The 16,600-nt window shown below is 40.9% G+C and overlaps 2 protein-coding genes across 4 annotated transcripts in view; one reads left to right on the top strand and one right to left on the bottom strand.

Annotated features, from left to right (window-relative positions):
* PPP1R13B (protein phosphatase 1 regulatory subunit 13B) overlaps positions 1-12,620 on the top strand; it is a 124,858-nt gene extending 112,238 nt beyond the window's left edge. For 2 of the 3 annotated variants that reach the window (XM_027849175.1, XM_027849174.1), the window contains exons 11-17: positions 563-1,064; positions 2,806-3,584; positions 5,709-5,846; positions 5,938-6,071; positions 6,833-6,999; positions 8,502-8,701; positions 10,745-12,620. In XM_027849175.1, coding sequence (XP_027704976.1) covers positions 563-1,064; positions 2,806-3,584; positions 5,709-5,846; positions 5,938-6,071; positions 6,833-6,999; positions 8,502-8,701; positions 10,745-10,786 — 1,962 coding nt within the window. In that variant the 3' untranslated portion in view covers positions 10,787-12,620. The remainder of the gene's footprint in view (positions 1-562; positions 1,065-2,805; positions 3,585-5,708; positions 5,847-5,937; positions 6,072-6,832; positions 7,000-8,501; positions 8,702-10,744) is intronic. The other variant, XM_027849176.1, reaches the window with a different exon arrangement.
* A 381-nt stretch (positions 12,621-13,001) lies between these two features.
* The window catches only part of ZFYVE21 (zinc finger FYVE-type containing 21), a 34,091-nt gene continuing 30,492 nt past the window's right edge, over positions 13,002-16,600 (bottom strand). The window contains exons 6-7 of the mRNA XM_027848968.1: positions 15,479-15,621; positions 13,002-13,652 (exon numbers count right to left, since the gene is read on the bottom strand). Coding sequence (XP_027704769.1) covers positions 13,617-13,652; positions 15,479-15,621 — 179 coding nt within the window. The 3' untranslated portion in view covers positions 13,002-13,616. The remainder of the gene's footprint in view (positions 13,653-15,478; positions 15,622-16,600) is intronic.

The following is a 16,600-nucleotide window of genomic DNA, read 5'->3' as shown; positions in this document are numbered from 1 at the left end:
TAATTTTTTATTTTATGAAAATGACTAAGAACATGAGTTTCCTTGTTTAATCCATTTGGGAAAAGATGCTCATTGTCATTAGCTTACATTTATAGAGTGACTTCATGTTTACAAAGTGCTTTATAAATAGCAGTCAGGCAAAGAAAATCAGTACTATAGAGACTTGTTCATAAGCCTTTAATTATGGACCTGATTCTTGTAGTCTGGCGGGAACAGGAGAACCATCTCTTTTCCCTTTTATTAAGTCATTAATGCCAGTGTGTTAGAGTAGTATTTAGTATGGTCAGTGATACCCTAATGACTTCAGTTAATGAATTGTCAAAACAAAACAAAGTTGTATACAATCTGTTCACTTTTCACCAACAGAATTAGGTCTATGCAATAGAACCCCTTTCTTTTTGGCTTATGTATGTACTATTAACATTTTCTGGGTAACAAACTGACTTGGTGTTGTTTAAAATCTTGCTTTTCTTGTCTTTCACTTGTAACAGGTAGAAGTATGCTTAATTTTTAAACAAGCACTTTTTCATCCTCTCCCTTTCTCTTTGAAATCTAAATTTAGGGCATTGATATTGGGAAAGCCCCACCCCCCATTCCGGGTACAAGTAAACAGTTACCTCCGAACTATGGAACATACCCAAGCCCAGTTACTTTGGGTCCAGGCTCCACCAGTTCTTTGGAACGGAGGAAGGATGGCAGCCTCCCCAGATCTGGCACAGGCGTAACGAATCGGCAGAAGTCTGCTCCCCTACCCTCTTCAAGCAACATACACCAGCCTAGCTCTTCGCAGCAGATTCAGCAGAGGATTTCTGTACCTCCGAGTCCTACGTATCAGCCGTCCGGTCCTCCGTTATTTCCATCTGGAGACGGCAGGCCTGATCTCCCATTAACTGTGGCTATTAGACCGTTCTTGGCTGACAAAGGGTCAAGGCCTCAGTCTCCCAGAAAAGGGCCTCAGACAGTGAACTCAAGTTCCATTTATTCCATGTATCTTCAGCAAGCTGCACCTCCTAAGAATTACCAGCAGGCTGTGTATAATACTCTGAATAAGTCCGTTAAAGCAGGTAGATTGTATTCATATTATTTTTTTCTTGGCAGAAAAAAAGTCGTGCTTAAAATTTTATAATCACCATTTATATCTTAATATTTTGTTCATGTGTCATTTGAGGTTAAATATAGGATATGGAGTGGGGTGGGTAGATAGGGGAGAAAGTATATTAAAGCAGCCTTGCAAATTGATAATGAACAAATTCACCTCATTATCTATCTGCTTCTAGTCTATATTTTAACTTCCTTGAAGTTCAGTCAGATAGACATAGAGCATACTTCCTGGATAAGTGGCGTCTTAAAAACTTTTATCTTACCGTGAAAAAGTCCTGATGTTTCAGCAAGAGCTCCCAGCTTTGCATTTCTTATATGCCAAGATGTTCCTCTGTTTCACTACTACAGTGGCAGAGACTGCTAGCATCAGTACCCCAAGCCGGAGAAGGAGGGGGAGGGTAGGAGCAGAAAGTTCTTCTCCCTCCTTTATTGTGGTGGGGGAAGAGGGGGAGTGTTGCTACCACTACACAGGAGGAGAGGAGGCAAAAGGAGCCTCCTACTACGACGAGCCATTCCCTGGACCGTCAGGTGAGGAAGGCACTGGTTTGGGTTCAGTTTGTTTCAGCTACCCAATGAAAAATTACATATTGAATTTCAGGTATTGTAGGGATGCAAATGAGTGTGTGTAAGAGTATCCAGGAGAAAAACTGGCAATATCTCTGTGAATATCACTGAGGCAAATGTCATGTTCTCACCCTAACAACAAATAAACCCATGGTATGTCAGGTCCAGTGTGGGACCCAACAAGAAAGTCTAAGATGGCTTTGGTTGGGAGGGGAGATAAGGTTTCAGGACTTTTTTGGGGGTGGGGGAGACATAGCTTTCTGCTGGGCATCCAGAATAGCTGGTCCAGTTCAGGAATCTAGGGTACCATTGGAAACCAAGGTTTTCACAGAGCATCCTAGAAACCCAGGTTTTTCAACAGGGTTATTCTTCTATTGGTTCTTAGATAAATAGAACCCACAGTTTTGTTTGTTTTGTTTTGTTTATTTTATTTTGGTGAGGCAAATGGGGTTAAGTGACTTGCCCAGAGTTACACAGGCAGTAAGTGTTATGTGCCTGAGGCCAGGTTTGAACTCAGGTCCTCCTGACTTCAGGGCCGGTGCTCTATCTACTTCACCACCTTGCTGCCCAGAGCCCACAGTTTTTTGTGTGTTTTTTTTTTTTTTTTCAGAGGGAAGAATTCTTTCACAGGGTCAGATTTTCAGAAGTAGCTATTACAAGTTTATTATTTTTTTTCCTTATGGAATCCCTTTCATGCATTAAAATCAAATTTTGTTTATGTTCAGCTTATCACAAACACATCTGCTGTGCAGTGCAGTAGTTCATCTCTGTTTTCTCCCTTCTTTCTCCCTCTTCTCTTTGTCTTTCACTCTGTGATTTCCTTGACATAGCAAATCCCCAGTGAGGAAATTCCCGCAACTACTGTGGGCTGGCACCTGCCCTGCAGCCTTAAGACTGAAGGAGCTGCCTGGGCACTGAGAGGTTGACACTATAGAGTGTTTAACCTTTTTTTTTTTTAAACCTTTACCTGTGACTTCACTGGGATAGGGCCCTTCTGGTGAGGACCTTGCCCTGGCAATACTTTGTCTGCATCTTTGCAGTCCCCGAAAAGTGACCACTTCCGTTCTTCATTAGTGACCACACCCTCGTGGGCACCGTGTCACTTGATGCACTCTTCACCTGGCTTTTTGTTTCTTTCAGTTTATGGGAAGCCCGTCTTACCATCTGGCTCCACTTCTCCTTCACCATTGCCGTTTCTTTACGGGCCTTCGTCCTCAAACACGTCGCAGCCACAGCCTCCTTCTGAACTTACTGAGAAAGATCAGGAGCAAGAGAATATCCCACCATCTGGTGAAAACAGTAACGTGGAAAACATCCCTCGGCCCCTCAGTCCCACTAAACTCACCCCCATTGTCCACTCACCTCTTCGATATCAGAGTGATGCGGATCTGGAAGCTCTGAGAAGGAAACTGGCCAATGCCCCTAGACCCTTAAAAAAACGCAGTTCCATCACAGAGCCAGAAGGTCCTAGTGGACCAAATATCCAGAAATTGCTATATCAGCGCTTCAACACCCTTGCTGGTGGGATGGAAAGTGCACCTTTCTATCAGCCAAGCAACTCCCAGGACTTCATAGGCACCTTAGCAGATGTTGATAATGGGAATGCGAATACCAATGGAAATCTAGAAGAACCTGTGCCCACGCAGCCTACAGTTCTTCCACCTGAAGAACCTCCGCCATCATCTGATGCCAATGATAACGAGTTACCATCCCCTGAAACTGAGGGACTGATTAGCACCGAAACCACCAGCCAAGGCCCCGAGACCACGGAAGATAACAACAACAACGTGGCTGTGTTCCCAGCTAGTGAGCCGGCGCCCCGCCCCACTGTGGAGGTCAGTTCTCCGAGAGAAGAGGAGGCCCCAGCTTCACCAGCTCCCTCCCCTGCTGGTCTTCCCCCTGCCTCGACAACGACTCTGGTGAGTGACCCACAGTGATCTTTTTCAAGAGAACCTAATGCTCGGCGGGGTACCTGACCTGTAAGGTCAGCGGGAGCTGGGAGAAGTCTGCTTGTCTAGCCTCCTTCCTAGGCACGTCCTAGCCCTGATGGGGCACATTTCAGCCGGGAAGGTCAGTTCCATTCAACAAATGCTTATTAAGTGTTTGCTCCATGCTAAGTGTTGGGCAATCCTAAGACAGTAAGGAAACAGACCCTGCCCCCAAGAAGCTTACATTTTGCTGAGGGATTCAGTGTGTGCACTGGTAAATAAGTAGGAGGTGATCTGAAGAGCTAAATATGATTAGTACCTGGGGGAGAATCAGAAGTTTCTGAAGTGGCAACTTCCATGTCAGGTGATGAGATGGGGATTCTGAGAGGGAGAAATGAGGAAGTGCATTTGAGCCAATTGCCAGGGCAATTCACATGGGAGATGGAGATGAAAAGTTGAGTTCTCGTTTGTAAGGAACATAGGCTGTGATGTGAAAGAAGTCTGGAAAAGCCCTTAGAAGCCAAGCTGAGAAGTTTATATTTTGTCCTAAAGGCGACTGAAACCATGGAAGATTTTTGAGGAGCATGTGGAAGAAAGGTGGTGACAATGGTTTGGTCTGATTCTGATAGCCATCTGCCTTCTTTACAACAGGAAGGCATTGGTGACTGTGAGGATGGCCTTAAAAGGGGAAGAGAATGGATGCAGGAAAACTTGGCAAAGTTGAGGCAGGAGGTCTTTACCCAGGGTATTGGCTGTGGGAATAGAAATAAGGAGATGGACATGAGAGACGATGTGGAGGTATAATTGACAAGATGACAGCTGTTTGGATATTGAGGATGAGGGATAAGGAGAGGATAACTTCAAGGTTATGAACCTGGTTGATTGGGAGAATGGGCAGTGCCCGCACTAGAAATAGGGACGCTTTGGAGGAAGGACAGGTTGAGAGGGGAAATAGAATTTATTTTGTTTTGGATATGTTGTGTTTGAGATACTTGTGGGATGGGGAAAGGTTGGGGATATTTGAAGAAACTAGGGAAGGAGCCATTTGATAGAAGGACAGAGAGAAAGAGGAAATGAGTCCAGGGGGCAGTCTGCTAAGAGAAAATAGAAGGGGGATGGGATCAAGCACAATTGCCTTCCAGTTCTAAATCTTTCAAAAGAGGGGGCAGGATGCAGAATGCCTAATACTTTCTAATTCTAAAATTCTAGAGCTAAGTATGACTATATTCTTGGTTTTCTTCTTCTTGAGCTCAGTAAGCCATCTGATTTTTTAAAAATACGTACACTTATGTTTATTAATGATCCTTCCAGCTTTAAATTCTTTGATGTAAAATTTACAAATTGTCATATATAGTAAGTTCATAGATGTTAAAAACAGTGACTTGTAGGGTCCAAGGAGACTGACATCAGAGCCTCATCTGGTCAGTAGGTATGGGTTTGGGGAGAAAGTGGGGAAGGTTTCTTGGCAGCCCAGGCAGAGAGAGGAGGAAGGTATGCCAGGGGAAGGGGTGAGGAGAACAAAGGCACTGAAGCAAGAAGCCCTGGGGCAGTTTTGTAGAGTCATCCAGTTTGGCTACAAGATGGAATATCTATTAGAGAACTAATCAGGGATAGGAAAAGAAAGAAAGAAAGAAAGTAAGTGGGGTTATTGTGAAGAGAGCCTTGAATATCAGGGTAAGTAGTTAGCACTTGATCTGGGTAGGCAGCTTTAAAACCTAGGAGTTACTTGACAAGACCTTTGTATTTGGAAGATAAAATGATAGATTGAGTTCTTGAAGAGTTCTTCCAGCCCCAAATCCTATAATCCTTGCATGACTCTGCAGGAGACTTGGTCAGAAAAAGGACGGAAGGGCAGGATTCCTGTTAAGAGGCTGTTCAGTAGTCTAGGGTGTTGGTGGGGAGAGAAAAGGGAGGGTACTGATGGGAGAGAGATTGTAGATGTAGCGTTGGGAGGTAACTAACTGATGGGATGAGGCGGGTGAGAGGGAGGGAAGGAGTAGTCAGAAATCATTCCAGTGTTTCCGGTTCTCATGGTTTTATAGAAGATGTTTCCCAAACCTCTGAGGACTTTTATTAACAAAAGTTGAATCAAAACATATGCTTTCTTCACCGCAGATTAAACGCACAAACCTGAAGAAACCAAATTCTGAACGGACTGGTCATGGACTGAGAGTAAAGTTTAATCCTTTGGCTTTGCTCTTGGATGCATCTTTAGAAGGGGAATTTGACCTGGTGCAAAGGATAATCTATGAGGTGAGCCTCTAAGCACTAAGAGCCTTTCACTCTTCTGGGGGCAATGAGAAAAGGCTCTTTGTGCCTTCACAACAGACATCATTTCTCTTAGGTGGAAGATCCCAGCAAGCCTAATGATGAAGGCATCACTCCTTTACACAATGCAGTGTGCGCCGGCCACCACCACATTGTGAAGTTTCTGCTTGATTTTGGTGTTAATGTGAATGCAGCTGACAGTGATGGATGGTGAGAGGGTTAACTTTTTTTATTCCATCTAGGACTCTTGCCAAATTGATTTTAAAAATTGACTTGTAGAGATTTTCCTGTGTGAGGAAAGCTTTTTGCAAACCTGTTAGTCCTTCACGAAGGAGTCATGCCATAGTGGGAGAATGGTAGGAATGTCAGATTTGTCATCAGAAGACACACACTGAACCCTTGCTCTGCTCCTTGCAGACTCTACAGCCTTGTGTCACTTAGCCCCTTGAGGCCCAAGTTTCCATGTTTATAAAAAGATTTGGATGATATGATTGCTAAGCTGCCATTGTTTAATACTTGTAAGATGCTATATATATGAATTACTGTTATTAATAATCCTGTCAATACCTGTTTCAAAACTTATTACTTAAAAGAAAAATTTTTTCCAGAAATGTTAGCTCAAATAGTTTGCTAATAGTGCCATAAAATAGAAGTTATTTGTAATTCTATAAATGTAGGTAAAGTAGCCAATAAGGACTATTGAGTAATGGCATCTTAGAATTTCGAAGAGATCTTTCTTTGTTTCAACCTACAGGAAACCAAGGACCAGAGAAAGGGACTGATAATTGATGTTAGAGGCAGGATGATAACTTAGCTGGTGTCTGATGTGCCCCATGTTTCACACGTCCATATGTCCACATCCATTCGTCCATCCTTTCATCCATTCATTCGTTCACTCACAATGTCCCCATCTGCATGTGGGAAAATCTGCTTTGCTTTCCTGTCATCTATTTCTCTTCCTCTGATTTCAGGACACCTCTACATTGTGCAGCTTCATGCAACAGTGTCCACCTCTGCAAACAACTGGTAGAAAGCGGAGCAGCAATTTTTGCTTCAACTATTAGTGACATCGAAACTGCAGCTGACAAGTGTGAAGAGATGGAAGAAGGCTATATTCAGTGCTCCCAGTTTTTGTATGGTAAGGCCCATTTGTATGTGGTTGGGGAAGGGCAGGGTTTAGAGTTTGTGTCTGTGTGTGCGTGTGCTTGCGTGCGTGTGTGTGTGTGTAAAATCTATAGACACTAGGGGCAGCTAGGCGGCATAGTAGGTAGAGCCAGCCTTGGAGTCAGGAGGACCTGCGTTCAAATCTGGCCTCAGACACTTGATACGTACTAGCTGTGTGACTCTGGGCAACTCACTTAACCCGATCGCCTGAGCAAAAAATAAATAAATAAATAAATGAGTAAATAAGTAGATAGAATAAAATAAAATCTATAGACATAGTTTCACTGTCTTTGAATATTATTACATCTGAAAAGCCTCAGTATTATCAGCTCAGTCATGAGATGCTAGTGACTTTCTTTTGCAAATGAGTCAAGTAAGCACATTAACTTTTTTTTCAAGTTAAGGAGAATAGGTAAGTCTGACAGGGAGGGAAAAGTCCTGTATATCATAGGAAGGTAAGGAATTGATTGCAAACTAATGGAGAGAGCAATGAAAAAGAAACCAGGAGAGGTCATTGTGAAAGGAACTGAATACTACAGGGAAAGAGGGGTCCATGGGCCCAGTCTGGAAAGAGTAAGCCTGGTGCAGTTGTACTCACAGCTCCCATCTAGAGCAGGACCATCTGGGGGATTGCTGTGGCTGTCAGCTTCCGCAGTCGTGCTTGCAGAGTCAAAACAATGACCTTTCTCTAGCACTACCTAGCTTCACTAATAACCCCCAAATATACATGCTTTCAGCTTGCCCCCATGGAAAACAGGGACCTATCATGTGCAGGGCCTGGTGTCTAAGCCTGAGAAGAAATAGGTTGCTGGTCTGGGCAGAGAGGGAAGGGTCCAAAAATAAATAAAGCATAGCCTATGCCCTCAAAGAACTACATACATATTTAAGGGTGGAAAGAAGTGGGAAGGGAACAAACTTGTTGGCTTATAAACGTTTAGGACCCACACCACAGCAGACAGACGTTCTGGTAAAAGAGTGTTGGAGCCTTTAACATTTGAAAATTAGTCCTAAATCTCCTGCCTGGTGAAGGGTAATTCCAGTTAATGTCATGTGCTACCTTTCCTTATTAATAGTAAATGGTCTCTACTAAGAGCCTATGAACAGTGTGATACAAGCCTTATAATTTTTTTTCTTTTTAGAAAGTTTAATCCCAAGTTTATGATACTTCACTTTGACATTTTAGAACAATGACACATCCTTGTCATAATTTCCATGAGGTTTCTGTGAATGGTCCGACCATTTTGTTGAAATGTAAGAAAGCTCATTATCCTTTGAGAGCTTCTCACTTGCCCAGATCTTACTTATTCATTTAAACCTCCCTGACCTCCACGTGAAATAATCGAGTCTGAACTGCTTGTATGTTTCCTGTGTGGCTCTACTGAAGCTTCACGCCTTGAGCAGACTCATTCAGTAGTCTGACTATATAAGACCGTGTGTTTCAAATACTTGCTTTTTATCATTTGTTTTTGATAACAGGTGTCCAGGAAAAGCTGGGTGTGATGAACAAAGGAGTGGTATATGCTCTTTGGGATTATGAAGCTCAGAACAGCGATGAGCTGTCATTCCACGAAGGGGATGCCATTACTATCTTGAGGCGTAAAGATGACAATGAAACAGAATGGTGGTGGGCTCGCCTTGGGGAAAGAGAAGGTTATGTGCCTAAAAACCTACTGGGGGTATGTGTCTTGTTATATATGTTATATAGCCTTCCTTTTCTTATATTCTTCTCTGTCCCAAAGGCTGGGTCAACACCCATGTAATGTATAGTTATTAAGTGCATTTATTATGTGTAAGGTTCTGTCCTAAGCAGAAGGAGGTACAAAGATAAATCAGACATTATCCAAATCATTTTTCTTGTTTGCCTCAGTTTCCTCAGCTGTAAAATGGTAATACTCATTAACATCTTCCTCACAGGTGAAAATCAGATGAGATATTTGTAAAAAGACTTAGCATAGTGCCTGCCGAACAGTAGGCACCCCAGGGAATTTCGATAAACATGTTAACTTGAAAACAGGAGAGAAGTATAGCTTGAATCAAGTCTGAGAAAAGTCCACCAAAACTCAGTAGCTGAAAAGGACCTTAGAAGTCCACCCTATACCTATTAGGAAACCTCTTCACAACATCTGACAGTTGGTCACCCAGCATCTGCTTACAAGGATCCAACATAGGAAAATCATCATCTTCCCATGCAGTCCATTCCATTCTCTTTACCTCATTCTAAGTGTGAAATACTTAGGAATTAATAAGCCAGCGTTTATTAAGCAGGACTATGAGTCAGGCACACGCTAAAGGCTGGTGATACAAAGAAAAAGTTAAGATAATGAGGCCAGGGCCTCAGTGAGTTTACATGCAAATAGTCAGTAAACATTAATTAAGTGCTTACTACTTACTGCCACCTGTGCTAACTCCTGGGGACGTAAAGAAAGGGAAAAGAGAGTTCTTGCCCTTGAGAAACTTACAATAATAAAACAGGCATGAGGAATGAAGATATCCAGGATTTACAAAATCTCCATAAGTAATTGATTACGAAAGAAAATATAAGTAATCGATTACAAAAGAATATCATCTATATTGAATGTAAAATCCCCAAATGTGATCCTTGGTAAAGGCCCTTACTAGGGTGTCATTGGGCCCTGGGGGATGTAGAAATAGCCCAATGGGGCAGGATTGGGTGGAGGGGTGGAGAGGATTTAGAAGCCTTCCAAACTCCAGCCCCTTCCACAGCCTCTGATTGTGGCTTTCTGAGGGAACAAATTGCTTTCCCTGGCCTAAAATCATGAGCCATGAGGAAAGTTATCAAAAACTATTACCTCTTCAAATCCTCCCCTCCAAAAAAGGGTCAGCAGTTTGTAGGATTTGTAACCAGAAGGTACCCTATAGAGCACCTGCTGGTTTAGCCACTTCATTTTTCAGATAATTAAACTGAGGCCCAAAGAGGCAACATTTGACACACAGTAAGTTTATTGCATAGTTAGGACTTCAGCTCAAGATTTTGTCTCTAGAGCCAGTGCTTTTTCTCCTTTTCTTCATTGCCTTTTCCCTCAGCTGATTAGGGAATGAACAATATATTATCCCCTGGGCTCCAGGTCAGATGTGAAATGTTTCTGGAAAGACTGTAGTTGCCTTCAACAAATCCACACCCCTTTTCTCTCAGTAGAAAAACATGTTAACAGTTTAAAGAGAGGAAGTGCTCTTTAAAAACAAGGACAAGGTGGTGCAGTGGATAGAGCACTGACCCTAGAGTCAGGAGGACCTGAGTTCAAATTTGGCCTCAGACACAACACTTACTTGCTATATGACTCTGGGCAAGTCACTTAATCCCAACTACCTCACCGAAAAAAAAAAAGAAAGAAAGAAAAGAAGTTCTTTGCCTAATAAGTTATGTTCTTGTGTGAATCAAACATTAAGCTGCTGTTTTTGATTGCTTCTGGCTCGTGCTAATCAATTCTGATCTATTTTTCTAGCCTTGAACCATTTTGATGATGAGTATTTTATCAGGGTATAGTTTTAGGCCTAGTAATATATCTAAGTGCAGAGCAGTAGTGTCCAAAAGTTTCAGGTGCTGTGGGGAGGGAGTGTTCAAGAATAGAATGGGGGCTGCTTCTGCTTTTTTGAAAAGGGTGTTTGACTGCCCTGAAGTGTTTTAAAGGCACTTATTAATAATCAATGTCATTTCCCACTCCTAGCAGTTGTTCCAATTCAATTTTCTTTCTTTCTAGTTATATCCACGTATCAAACCTAGACAGCGAACCTTAGCTTGAACCTATGGAGCAGTGCAGTTTTGCCATTACCAGAAGTCACTGAAGACCTATCCTACCAAGAGAATGGAAGCTGAAGAACTCTCATTTTAATGGTGCTCTCATTAGCAGAAGAAGCATCTGCAGTTTGTAAGTGAGGCCCTTCCTTCTAATCTGCCAGCATCCATGCATGGTACCTATATGTCCATGAATTCTGTATTTTGCCAGTTACACCAAGTCAAAATAAACAAAAGGTCTTCAAAGCAATCACCCCTATTGCCAATCCCATAAACTAGTTGTTAGTTGCCAAAAACTAATTCAAATATATGTAAAGAATTTCTTACATCGTAAAGTGTTACAGAATTATCAGGTGATAGTCATCATCCAGAGTTGAGAAAAGGCATTTGTGCACCCTAGGCATGGTTGGAAGATTGCCCGAGGGGCTTAAGGCTAACACATTTGGCTTTTATTTATAACAATTGATTCCTTCAAGCCATTGAGAATAGAGTTTTCTGGCATTCAAAGTGTGGTTATGAAGTAATCAAAGTTCCCTATAGCTTCATGTGTTGTGCTCTCAACCCCTAGTTAGTCCACATTTTGCTTAATTCTAATGCCAGTAAATTTTTTAAAATGGTTATTATGCATTCTTTCCCTTTTAGCTACTTAAGACAGATTCCTGCAAACTATATCACGATTGCCAAGTCACAGGCTCTCTGTTGTAGCACCTCTTTTCTTGTGTTTCCCTTTTCCCTCCCCACTACTCCATCTTCTCTTTATTTACCAAAGGATCTCTTATGGGAATTTGTCAGTGTTAATTACAAAATACAGATGTTCTGTCTTAGATCTAGATTTTGATATCCTGTTTTCCATTTTGTTGTGGATCTGCCAGAGACTGTGATTTACTTCCACTGTTGATTTATTTAAGTGTTTGTATTTCTTTGAGACCTCTGGTATCAAGGAGCTTTAAAAAAAAGTTTAAATGAATGGTTTTATTTATTTGAAGAGCCTAACCTAAATAGGTTCCCTCACTTCCTGGGTTGACCAAGTTTGTTTATAAAATCTTCACTGATATGTGTTTTTTAATACTAATAGCTTAAATTTGTTCTGAATCAGAAAGCAGTCAGTAACACTGGAGCTAGAGTAAAATTAAGTCAAGGTTTAAAGATATGTCCAAGTAGATGGAAATAAAATAGTTGAGCAGAGTCAGAGCTTGTGTAAGTGACTAAGGGATGCAGTGCTAGCAGCTGAAGGACTGAACTAACACTGAGAACATTATTCAGTGGTAGAGTTGTGGTTAAAAAAAAATGAATCTATGAAATGGAAATTCTAAACAAGGGTAAAAGACAGGTGTATTGAGCCAGGAGGAGGACAGTTGCTATGGTTCTCAACAGTTCTACACCTAATTCTGGGCCAGTTATGCAATAATGTTGTCTGAAATTTTGTAGGTAAGAGGAAACTAAAGCACTTCACTTGGAGTTTGAACTATATGTATATGCTTTTATATACCAAAAGTATTTTTTTTTTTAAATTTTATCTTTGAGTTGTAGCTATGTTGGAAATATGTTTCTCATTAAAGTGTAGGATTTTTTCCATGTATAAGTCTTGTGTATAATTTATATATGTATATCTATATATATATATATATCTATATGAAAACAATTGATGCAGTGCTGTAACTGACTACATTTTAGCATTACCTGTATATATATATATGTATATATTTATATTGTGGTGATGGAATGTAAAAGGATATTGTTGGGAAAAAAAACTTACTATATGAATGTGACAAAATCACAATTTCTAAGAGCCTTGATAATGCTAATTCTAATGTAAATGTGCACAAATAAACTATGGTTATCCCTGATTTGGGTTTGACTGTATCTGTGTCTGTTCTCATGAAGTACCTTTGAAGTCTGTTCTAACTTGTCCTGGAGCCAGGAATTTCTTCTATGCTAATCTTCTGACAAATGGGGCAGTTTTTTCCTTTAGAAATGATTTTTGGTTATTACCTCAAACCCACTCTCCTAACTATTAATAACAGTTATGCTCTGTAATGGAAAGAATTTTAGACTTAAACATCTGGGTTGTAATCTCAGTTCTGCCATTTACTACGTATATGGCACTGAATAAATCACCTCCCATTTCTGGGCTTCAGTTCCTTTGCTGGTAAAATGAAGAGGTTGTACTAAAGATCTGAAGGTCTCTAGAAGTTACAAGACAAGAAAATGGAGCATGGCTATGAATTTTTCAAAATAGTTTTTAATCATGTTTTATGCACAAATTACTGTACAATCATCTTAATAAGTGAAAAGTATAAAACCTGGACCACAAAAGCTACAAACTTTCCTCTCAGTAAGTATCAAAAGTTTGTTTAGGTCCAATTAGTGACATCATAAAAGAACATTGTACAAAACAATCTAAGGCAGGTTTTATTGGCAATGAATAGCTCAACATCAGGATGTTTCACCTCCAAATATAAAGCAAAAATCCTGAGTGATTTACTCCCATAAGAATGCAAAAAAGGACACTGAAATGACCTACTAGTAAGTACTCTATAGGAAACCCAGTATATTATTATATAAACACTGTAGAGATTATGCTAAAAATACCTGATAGTTTAACAGTAGTATGGGTCAGATTCTCCTTCAGCCCATAATAAGTACCAATGAGATAAAGTATACAAAGTCAAATGTGAAGCTGCATTTAAAGCATTAATAAACTGTATACATATTGCACTAGATCAATGAACACTTAGGTTCTTCCAAACACTTTGATTGCATTTCCCAGCACTTACAGAATTAATCAGCTGTGAACCTATAGGAAGCTTCACAGAGCTTCTCAAACACTTCCATGATCATTGGTCCCGGGATTCATAGAGGAGTTTGGCTGCCTGTATTGCAAAGAAATAAGAGTAAAGATAACGAATGTGTTCAACAGCCAACTCCTAGGTCAGGAGCATCAGAAGCAAGAAGGGCAAAACTAAACATTAGTAATATCTAAATCTCTTTTCTTTGGTGTACAGCAACCAAATCAAAGGTCTGTTTAATATAAAGTAGAAAATTAGCTGTCATAACCACTCTGAGTTCAATGCAGAAACTTGGCCTATTCATATATAATTGAACTGACTTAGGCAATGTTTAACTTTCACCTATACAGAGCAGCAAACGAATGTGCCTTTAAGGAAAAGATTTCCTAAGAATTACTACTACTAACCAGCATATTCACATCCTCTCTCAGAGCCAAGTCAATACTTAGGTATTTTGTTCAAAAAACAATATTCCTATGGGAAAAAAAAGGACTACTTGAGAGGTAGCAGTAGATCTGGACTCCTATCAGCTGTGCTAACAGTATAACTTGGGAGAAGTTCACGTCTCCTCTCTGCCATTCAATTTCCTCGTGTTTAAATTGAGGGTAGATGATGCCTTTGAGGTTCCTTCCTATGCTTTATAAAGACAGCATTGGGGGCTGGGCCCTTGAATGATTATTTGCTCTAGGTTAGCCCAGGCTTAGTCACTTCGGTGGCCTGAGATGTACTTATTCTGGCCATTCAACAAATCTACTATCTATATAGTAGGTGCTCAAAGAAATATGAAGACAAATTAAGGGCACTGAGGTTGGAATAGGTGAAATGGCAGGCTTGGGAGTCAGGAGAGAGACATAGTTTCAGGTCTTAGTTCTACAGTTTAACACTTGCATAATCTTAAGCAAATAGTTTCCCCTGAGACTTAATTTCTTCATTGGTAAAAATGGGGGTGATAATACACTACCAATGTGTTAGCAGTGAAGGAGAGTGCTTATGGACATGAGATGTGTTACAAACATCCTGATAAGTTTGTGACAAGCGACTCAGCTATCTTTAGAACGACTTAATTGCCAAAAACAAAACAACAATTACTATTTGTGGTTTCCCTGTGCACTAGTGTTAAAAAACAGGGCAAATAAAGGTCTTATCAACAAGCATAGCTTTGTTTCCATGGCTATAACTAGCATCAAATTTGCTGCAGAAGAGGGATGCCTGCCTTCTCATTTCTTGGCTCCCCCCCCCCAAACCAAACCCCTAAAAACAAACAAAAAACACCTTCAAAGTATCAGATTAAGCTCCATTTCCTTTTGAAATGAATAGAGGAACACTTGTTTTTACTGAGCAAGAGCCTTCCCAGATCAGCTGGACTTTGAATTTTTAAAAACCACTAGAGACCTGGAACCTTGCCTTTAAAATTAGACCTGGGTTGTCCTGATTCAATGAATTCTCAACTAGCCTATTTCTTTGTAAGCAAGGGACCCAATCAGGGTGGGCAGCTGTCTTGTGACTAGCTTGCAGAATGGAAAGCCTGTTTACTCTGCTCAGAATTAACTACTCCATCTTCTACCTACTCAGCTATCGCTTCTGATTTACTCCAAAAGATGCTGAGATATGGCAGGCCACTCTCTTTCTCCTCTGGACACCAAAATGACTTAAGCTCTAACCAGGTGGAAAACTTCACTTAATCCTAATGAAGTCCTAATTAATCAGTCAGTAAAGAGTAGGTGACAGCTAGCTTTGGTTTGGAAAATCCCCTTTACATTAAATAGATAACTGCAAACCTAATTTTAACCAACTTTGGGGAGGTACTTTAATGGAACTTTTCCCAAGGGGCTTTGTATAACCCTCTTAAACCTTCTGTTGGGCACCAGTAACTAGCCAGGTGGAAGCAAAGTGAGTGCTTTACAAAGTACCTTATGCATGGCTGCTAACCAGGTGGCTGACTGCTTCTTGTTAGAGTTAGAGTCTTCGCTGGCAGTGAACTTCATCTGGGTCACATCCTGAGCCCCCGGCTCCTTGTACTGGAGAAGCATACCAGTGGCTCGAGCATTGCCTCCTGGAAAAGGAAAAGATAGAAAGCCCTTCCTTAACTGGCATCGATTAAGTATGGGGCCCCTTTCTCTGAGGAACAAACACTTAACTCCAGACAGTGTCTTAGTAGGGCCTGTCCTCTTACCTGTTCAAGGTATCTACTTAAATGCTGAATCTGTTTCTTCTATAGAACACCAAGGCCTGTTATCTCATGCTACTCTTAAAACATAAGGTTTGCTCTCTACCATCCTCAGACATTTCTAAATAGTCTAAAAGATGTCAGATGATTGTTTTGATGCTCTCTGCAAACACACAAATGAAATTCTCCTATTTTATTTCATTTCATTGGGAGCTCCCAACCACCCAAGCTAGTCTGGTGAACTGTCCCCTTTGACATGGACTAATGCTAGCATTTTTCTTTTTGTACAGTCATTTTAGGATAGTTTAAAGATGGCAGCATTCCCCCTATCTTCCTACCGGAACTCCATTCTTCCCTACTCTCTTTAGCAATTAGTAATTCTAGGGTGGGTAGGACACAAAGTCACTTAAGTGAAGCCTCCAAAGCTATCTAAAGCAGTTCTTATGGAATAGGCCCAGCTTCCTGATAGAAGCAGTTTTAGGATTAAATGAATTGGACCATATATAGTCTTTCCCCATGGCTGATGGACTGGATATTGGGAACTGATTGGCACCAAAATGCAGAGCTACAGAGCTAAATCTCACTGGAAAAGAAAGTACTCTGTAGTAGTCAAAAAAGCTAACATCTTGGGCCACATTCCAGGAATAAGGAAAGCCCTAGTCAGGCCTCATCTGGAGTTCTGTGTTAAATTCTGGGTGCCACAGTTTAAGGATATTAATAAGCTAGAGAATATGAAGAGGAGGGTGAGCATGATGCTGAAGGAGCTTGAGTGCATGTCACATGAGGATCAGTTGAAAGTCTGGAGAAGGGGCAATTAGGTGGCGCAGTGGATAGAGCTCTGGCCTTGGAGTCAGGAAGACCTGAG

The sequence above is a fragment of the Vombatus ursinus genome, unplaced genomic scaffold (genome assembly GCF_900497805.2).
Source record: "Vombatus ursinus unplaced genomic scaffold, bare-nosed wombat genome assembly UNPS02007284.1, whole genome shotgun sequence".
In the NCBI taxonomy this organism is placed as follows: Eukaryota; Metazoa; Chordata; class Mammalia; order Diprotodontia; family Vombatidae; genus Vombatus; species Vombatus ursinus.
Note: the sequence above shows the minus strand (reverse complement) of the source record. Positions and strands in the feature narration are given on the sequence as shown.